At 45.5% G+C, this 8,529-nt stretch overlaps 1 protein-coding gene across 1 annotated transcript; it reads right to left on the bottom strand.

Annotated features, from left to right (window-relative positions):
* Positions 1-1,058: 1,058 nt before the first annotated feature.
* Positions 1,059-3,180, bottom strand: LOC122010441 (pentatricopeptide repeat-containing protein At4g21065-like). The gene has a single exon (XM_042567009.1). The coding sequence runs from the start codon at positions 3,155-3,157 to the stop codon at positions 1,667-1,669; it is 1,491 nt and encodes a 496-aa protein (XP_042422943.1). The 5' UTR covers positions 3,158-3,180; the 3' UTR covers positions 1,059-1,666.
* Between the last annotated feature and the right edge of the window lie 5,349 nt (positions 3,181-8,529).

Below are 8,529 nucleotides of genomic sequence, written 5' to 3'. Positions count from 1 at the left end.
CTTGATGCATTTGATGAACCCAAAGCTAACACGAGGCGGACTCTAGAGTAAAGAGCATCAACAAGGTGGTAGATGTGGAGACACGAAAGTTTTGAGAGATTACGGAAATGATTTGTAATCTTAGATTTTTTTTGTGTATAGGCAACATCAACAAGGATGATGTGTTTAACTGGCAAGGGGTAGACTGCCAAATGGCTTGATATGAAGCCTTTGATCGAGCAACTATTGGTCCTGTCCTAGTTAACTCAGTCCTAGGCTTTTCATAGGCTTACAGAGAGATAAGTCAATCGAAGGAAGGACCATCGACAGAATTTGTTCAACTAAAGATGAATTTATTCGATTAGAGAATATTAGTAGATCGAGGAGTCGACTGAGTGCAAGGATTTGGTGAATAAAAATATTTTTGTTCAAGCAATAGTCAAGAGGATTGAGGAATCAATTGGAGGGACATTTTGATCGACTAGAGGCAGACTAAATGTGTCTGTCCGTGAGTCTATTTTATAAGCACTTAAGGATCTTAGAGCCAACACTTTGCACGAAAAAACATCCTTCTGTTGTGCATAAGTTCTCAAGTTTTCAAAGCTTTCAAGGGTTTAATCAAGGTCAAAATTTTCAACTTAAGCTTTTCATTTCATCGTCTATTTGAGAGAAGAGCATATTGTAATCATTCCAAGGCTGGGATTGTAAAAGGCTAACTTCATTACCTCTTGTGAAGGAATAACTTTAGTGGCCATTCGAGGGTGACACATTGCCACTTCATTGTGGCATAAGATGAATACGCTCGTCCCCAGCACCCTCATCAATTCGTCCCAGGATCAACACAGAGAAGGTAAATCACGGACGGCTACTAGCCTTTGGAATATTGACTAGCATATAAAGGAGGTATTTATCTCGACTTTACTGAGATTCCAACCCCAAATCTCATGTCACATTATATGAAGGTGTAATTATGTCTTATTATTAATCATTACAACTTCACTGTACACTCAAGAGCACCCTCGAACAACTAACAATAGAATTGCCTTTGCATTTTCAAGAGTTTTATTTTAGTGTGCTATTGATTCACCCCTTCCCTTCTAGTAGGAAACACATGCCAATCCATTTCCTCGATCATAATCCTATAATATTCTTATGCTGGGAAATGGGAAGATGTAAAAGGGTAAATCTTAACAAACAAAAGTGGTTAGAAAAGACTACAACTAGAAGTCTGACATAACTTGGTGATTCTGCAGCACCCAAAGTAGTTGGATCCATGAAGTGTCAAGTATTCTTTCAAGCATGCCAAACATGCCAAGTACAAGGAACGACTCATCACATAACTGAGAAGGGAGACACAATAACATGCTGAACAAGTGAAGTGCAGCGAAAAGAATCAATCAGTGATAAGTGGACTATATGATACCAAAAGATGTGAGTTACTTAGAAAGTTACCAAGAGACTGATGCTTTCTGGAAGTGGCTTGCCAATTCAGAGAACCAAAAGTCTCTTGTTGATGTATTGAAAGATGAATAAATGTTGCTGCTTGAATCCTGCACGCTTGGCACATCTGAAATACCAACTGACCATTTTGAACAATCTATATGACACCAAAGGAAAATGGTGCTATAGAATGCTTGACCATGGTGGCAAATTGGTTCTATCATCTCTGAAATGCACTCTTGAACCATCATTCTAACATTATACTCCTATCCAATCCATGCAAAATTCTGTACAATTCCATTGTTAGTGGGTGACTTGTATCTCCCACCATAAACTTATGCAACCTGCCCTCGGCCTCCACTAAGGCAAACCCTTTCTCCTTCTTCAACCCTTCTTTAACCATTTTATGCCTAATCAAGTTCACCTCATTCCACCTGCCAACTCTAGCATACACATTAGACACCCCAACAAAGAATCCACCCTCCTGTTTCCTTGCTTCTAATTCTAATCCTAACAATTGCCTCTCCAGTTGCTTCCCGAGCATCGATCCACCATTAACAGTGTAGGCATGTAGCAGAGCACCCAAAACAACCCGGTTGGGCTTGAAAGGCATCAATTCGACAATGTTCTTTGCCTCTTCCAGCTTCCCTGCGCGACCAAGTAGGTCCACCATTGCTCCATAATGCTCCATTCTAGGCTCAACTCCATAAACTTCTTTCATCTCATTAAAAAGCTTTATCCCTGCTTCGACTAGGCCACAATGACTGCAAGCATGCAGTGCACAAGTGAATGCCATACTGTCCGGAGCAACATCGTCTGCCCTCATGCCATGATCCAAGAGAGCTATGGCTTCCTGACCACGGCCGTGCATGGCCAGTCCACCAATCATCGCAGTCCACGCCGATACATCTCTTACAGTCTCCATTTGATGGAACACCCTCCTGCCAGCCTCCAAGCATCCGCACTTGGTGTACATTTGCAAAAGGCTCGTGCCCACTTCAGAGGTCAAACAAATAAGCTGGCGCAGCAACAGGGCGTGCATGCTGCGGCCGTGACCCAGAGCACCGAGACCAGCACAGCATTGAAGGCCGGCCACAACGACGAATGCGTCGGGGTGAGTCCCGTGCTTTGTCATTTCTGCGAATATGCAGAGGCCGTGATGGTGCCAAGCTGCCCTTGCGCAGCAGGAGATGAGAGCACTGTAAGTGACCGTGGATCTGTGGGGCATTTCGGCGAGCAGCTGTGTGGAGGCCGGCAAAAGCCCCAGGGAGGCGTATGCGTGGAGAAGGGAGGTGGCGACGTGGAGGTCTCCGAGGAGGCCGTGTCGAAGGGCGACGGTATGCAGGCAGAGCAAGGTGGGCAACGAGGAGGTGTTGATGGAGGCGCGGAGGAGGGAGAGGAGGACGAAGCGGTCGGGGTAGAGGTCGGAGCGGAGCATGAGGGCGAAGAGGGAGAATGCAGGGGAGGGGTCCAGAGCGGAGGAGTGGGCACGGATGAGAGAGGCGAAGGCAAAGGCGGAGGGGCGGGGGAGGGCGGCGCGAAAGGCGAGGAGGGCGAGGGGGATGTCGAAGGGTGCGGCAGCGGCCACGAAGCGGGAAGAGACGAAGGGGTCCGGGAGGAGGCCGGAGACGACGGCGCGGGCGAGAAGCCGCTTGAGACAGCGGGGGTCGCGGGCGCCGGCGTCGAGGGCGGACACTAGGTGGGCTCTGGCGTCGGCAAAGCGGGCGGCGCCGCTCATTCTCAAGGTGGCTCGCGGCTTCGTTTGGGAAATTTGGATGGAAAAGTGAAAAAAAAAATAGTGTCCGGTAGTTTTTTATTTTTCAAAAAAAAAAAAAGGATGGGAAAAATTTTCCTTTTATAATCAAAATATTTTCCACTTAAAAATAGGAAGAAATGTAGAAACATTTATAAAAGAGAAAAAAATTATTTTACCTTTCTTTTTCCAAACATAAAAAATAATTTTTTTTTCCTCCACTCTCAAATAAAAAAATATATCATTTCTTTTCTCTTCCTTTATCCCTCATCCCTTTCTTTTCTTTTCTCCTCTTTTCCCTTCCAACTTCCAAACTAAGCCTAGATGTTAGGCAAGCGCACGACATTATTCAAATCATAATTGGATAACAAAATGTGGGTCGCCCTAAGCTCCGACACAATTGGAAGAATCTCAATGGATTTCATAATGTCTTATAGCATCCATAAGTACAAGATATCATTGAGCAAGTTTGCCACTTTTATAATACTATCAATCCTTTAATATTAATCACCTATTGAAGAAGTATTTATAAAATATATATTTAAGATATACAAATATGTATTTACATGATTAATAAATATTTCAATTAGATAATATAAAACTATAACAAATATATACGTAAAAAAAAGTCATAGGAGGAATAATGGTGCAGTGGCAGAGTACATTCTCAGTTTTTTAGGTGTTTAAGGATTGAGTCGTTGCTTTGGTGAATTGACAGATGAATTATTTTTAATGGACGGTTGACCTAAGAACTCTAGATTGATGAGTTCGCTGTGAGCATTTCCTGCTTTATCCTAGTAGTTAGTGGAAAATTTCTGTGGGACTGGACTGATCACCCCAAGGATTAATTGGTGCAAGCTGAATATATACTTGGTGTTAACTAAAAAAATCAAAAGAAGAAGAGATTTGATCAATAATAATAATAATAAGATAAAATTTATTTAAATATAAATGATAATATAATAGGAGATATATTCCAATATCGAAGAAGGATACATATAGTCAATCTCATCTAGTAACATCAAGTTTGGTTATTATTATTTTAGCGATAACCCTCTCACTGGGACACCTCTAGAACTACCCTATACAATTTGGAAGGAAAATAAATTAAAGGGCTTCGCTTAACATAGTGATCCTTTCACTAGTAGAATATTGATGATAGATTTCACCACAGTTACCTCGGCAATTACTAATTATGAAGTAACATATGGTAGGTAATCAGCTTCGGTTAAAAAGCTGATGAAGTAAATAATATTTTAGACTCCATCAATTTTAAAGTAGGCTTCACTTCTAATTTTAAGTGGCATTTGACTTTTAATACTTATTTGATGAAGTAATAAGTCAAAAACAAAATTATAATTGTTGAATGTTGAAGTGATAAGTTTGAACCAGTTATATCAGATAAACTACCAGTTGAACCGGTTTTTTTACCAAATAATGTTGTTTTAATTAACCCTAACCATTTTTCCCCTCTTCGCACAAAAAGTGCGACTCTTCTCCCAGACGCCTAGTGAAGCCACAGTCACCTCGCCGTCGCTGCCTCATTGAAGAGGTGAGCTAGAGTATGTCATTCTTAGTAACTATCTCTCTAAGTTTTCACAAATCGATTCACACCATCCATCACCTTTAACTATCTCGACATTCACCTTTAGCATTTTGTTTGGTTCCCCATCTCCAACATCAAGGCTGACGAGGACTTGAAGACCATCTAGATCAATGTGGGCTACCTCACCGAGGCCTTTCCATGGAAGCATTTCAAGGACGTACCCGATTGCCAGAAGAAGTTGTTGCAGAAGGCCTCCTACCGCCACAACCGACTTCTTATCTGCCGAAGTCCGTTGGAGTTTCTCTCTTTGTTTTGCTTCCCCTTATGCTTGATCTTCAACTAATCTATTTGATAACTTAGATCAGATTTGGATGCTCTGGTAGATTATATAACCTATCCTTGAGAAAATAGCATTATCGATTTGGTTAATTCACCTTTCTGATGTCAACTTTGCCTAATTTACCGGTTCTTGGATGATAAATCATGATTTATGCTGTAGATCTATGCTACCTTGTTAGCACTAGAGTTCTTTCTCCAAAAGGGATCTAGAGATTTGACCGGGTGAGAATACCACTTGGTACAAACTGATATCATCTTCAAGAAACACTCCCTATTTGATTGGAAATGATATAGATAGAGACTATTCCAAAAGAATCAACTTTTTAGGGTTATATATTCAAGCATCCTACTAGTGGGTGATTGGATATTGATCACGCTGTATGTCATACTGCAATATTAACATAATTATCGAATTTCTCTACATTAATATAACAGAGGGAATGATCTGAATCGTCTATCTAAAGAAATATAGCTGACAAGTGATAATTTTATGATCAATTTATTTGAAATGGGGTTTTGTTGTTGAGTTAGATGCTAAGACTAAACAATGTGAGTAATTAAAACTCTAACCTAACTAACTACAATTGTGGTGGAATTGAAGGAAACATAAAGTAAAGTGTCCTTAATCTAATCCTAACGAGAATATAATGAAAAGCATTTGACGAAACAAGACAAAATAGAAATTAAACAAGGTAAAATGCATTAACTAAAGTAGCAAAATTTTAAGGGGCATTATGAAAAACACATTGCAAGCGAAAAAAAAAGGAACTAAATGAAACTAAGTGATACAAATAATGAAGCTTTCCCCAATTGGAATGAATGTTATGGATGGTGATTGTGGAGGAGTGCTCGGATTTAAGAGCTCGGTGGAATTGTACACGAAACTTTGAACCCTAAAGCTCCAGGACAAATGGTGGATGGATACTGATCCGACGGTGAGAATAGGGGACCCCCTTTGAGGGAAGAAAACGTCACGTGGAGGTCAAAGGTCAAATGACCGATCGGAAAAGGGGGACCGGCTGGCTAAACGGGGGTCCAAGCAGAAGCAAAAACAACCCGACGGGGAGTCGGGCCTCCGACGTTCATGGTGAATAGGGTCGTCGGGCCGAGCAGGTAGCCCGCTCGGCCGAGGCGTAAAGCAATAATGTTGTGAGTAGTTTCATCCGAGCACACGACCTGAAATCTCCCGAGCGGATCATTAGCTACGTCCGATCGGACGTGATGGGACTGCCGAGCGGCCGGCCGCTCGGCGCGGGAACAGAAAAGACAAAAAGACCAAGGAAGCATTGGGGGAACATCTTCTGACAACAAGCGTGTCCGACGACTAACCCATACGCAGAAGTTTATGACAGAAGGTTCTGCCGTCCCATAAGAGAAGTGCTCGGACTATAGCAGTATGGTGTCAGGCAAGCTCCTCTGACAAGCCCATATCGAGGTATGGTAAGAGGACACGTATTCACCTCGGTATGTGTGCAGGAGCCTCTTCACAGCTCTATATAAAGGTCCTCATACTTCACCGTAGGTACGCGATCACGCATTCTCGCATCTTCGGAGCCACTTTCTGCATTTCCTCTTGCCTGACTTGAGCGTCGGAGGGTTGTCGCCGGGAACCCCTTCCCGGCCCGACTTCTTTGCAAGTTCGCCGGAGACCCCCACGACCGGCCGGAGATCCACGTCAGCAGTTTGGAGAGCGCCACGTGCCCAGCGTCCGTTGATTCAGCGTTCGGACAGGATCAAATTGGTGTCGTCTGTGGGAACACACCTGCATCCGAGAGGGAGCAATGGACGAAGCTGGACGGCCGCATATGATGATGCTCTCCACAGAGGAGCTCGACGCTCTGATCGAGGCAAGAGCGGCTAAGCTTGTGGAACAAAAACAGAAGGCGCAAGCCGAGCGGATCGAACAACAAGCGACGTCCGCATCAGGAGGCCGAGCGGAAGCACCACCGGCCACAGTTCCATTCCATCGGGCCCTATTTCGTACGCCTCCCGAAGCCGCAACAGTTAACCGTGATCGAGGATCTTCGTCCGACGAGGCGCCTCTGCGAGACAACAGAAAAGGCAAGGCCCCCCGAATGGACACCTCCCCCGAGTGGATCAACCGGCAATTTTCAGAGGCCATCCTACGGGACCCTTTACCAAGGCACTATGTGCCCCCGGCGATCGGTGAGTATAACGGAACCACCGACCTGGACGATCATCTGGGTAAGTTCGACAACACCGCTACCCTACATCAATACACAGATGGAGTAAAGTGTCGGGTGTTTCTTACCACCCTATCGCGATCGGCGCAACGGTGGTTTCGGAGGCTGCCGGACGGATCCATTACAAGTTTCAAGGAGTTCCGCACGACCTTCCTCCACCATTTCGCAAGCAGTCGGCGTTATCAGAAGACCAGTGTCAGTTTGTTCGCCATCAAGCAAGAGCCCAGGGAGTCGCTCAGAGCATACATCCAACGATTCAACCGGGTGACCATGGATATTCCAACGACCACCTCAGAAACGATGATGAATGCGTTCACGCAAGGACTCGTGGACGGTGATTTCTTCCGATCGCTCATTCGGAAGCCGCCTCGAGACTACGATCATATGTTACACCGGGCCAACGAGTACATTAATGTAGAGGAAGCACAGGCGGCCCGAAGAAAAGAAGTTCCAACTGAGCGGCTAGCCTCTGCCGAGCGGAAGCCTGTCAATCGCCAGGAGCCGCCCAGAGGACCGAGGGCCGAAGCAGTCCGCCCTCACCACACGAGGCCCCAAGCAGTCCAAGAGGTAGCTGCCGAGCGGCCCAAACCAAAGAAGAAGGTATGAACCCCTATGTTTTGCTCGTTCCATCGGACTGACACGCATAACACAAGAGATTGCCGGAGCCTTCCCCTGATCGCCCACCCCGCTCCTCGGAGTAGCCGTCGTCGCTCACCATCAACCGACATGCGACAGCAACATCATGAGGCCGATTGGCGTACATCCGACAGGCGACAGTCTCCCGAGCGGCATCATCCTCAGAGGCACGAGGACTATCCCCGGGTGTCTAGGGAGCGACCTAGGCCGTCCGCTCGGGAAGAAGTAAATAGAAGCAACACGTCCCGCGACGAAATCAACATCATTGCTGGCGGGCCGACCGGAGGTGACTCCAATAGAGCGCGGAAGGCGAGTGTCAGGCAGCTCCAGATCCATGCGGTTGGCTGCAGCCAGGAACGGGCGAGCGGGCCTGAAATCAGTTTCGGGCCCAGGGACTTGGAGGGAGTCGAAGTGCCACATGACGACGCTCTCCTCATCAAAGCGGTAATAGCTAACTATACTATTCACCGCGTTTTCATCGATACAGGGAGCTCGGTGAATATTATATTCAAGAAGGCCTTCGACCAACTGCAAATTGATCGAGCCGAGCTGCTGCCCATGACAACCCCCCTCTACGGGTTTACGGGCAATGAAGTTCTGCCGGTCGGACAGGTCCGACTGGCTATTTCGCT

This window comes from Zingiber officinale, chromosome 1B, assembly GCF_018446385.1.
Source record: "Zingiber officinale cultivar Zhangliang chromosome 1B, Zo_v1.1, whole genome shotgun sequence".
Lineage (NCBI taxonomy): Eukaryota > Viridiplantae > Streptophyta > Magnoliopsida > Zingiberales > Zingiberaceae > Zingiber > Zingiber officinale.
The sequence above is the reverse complement of the archived record's forward strand: the minus strand, read 5'-3'. Positions and strand labels throughout refer to the sequence as shown.

Excerpts from the sequence above, each read along its gene's own strand:
- LOC122010441 (XM_042567009.1), bottom strand. The coding sequence starts at position 3,157 with ATGAGCGGCGCCGCCCGCTTTGCCGACGCCAGAGCCCACCTAGTGTCC.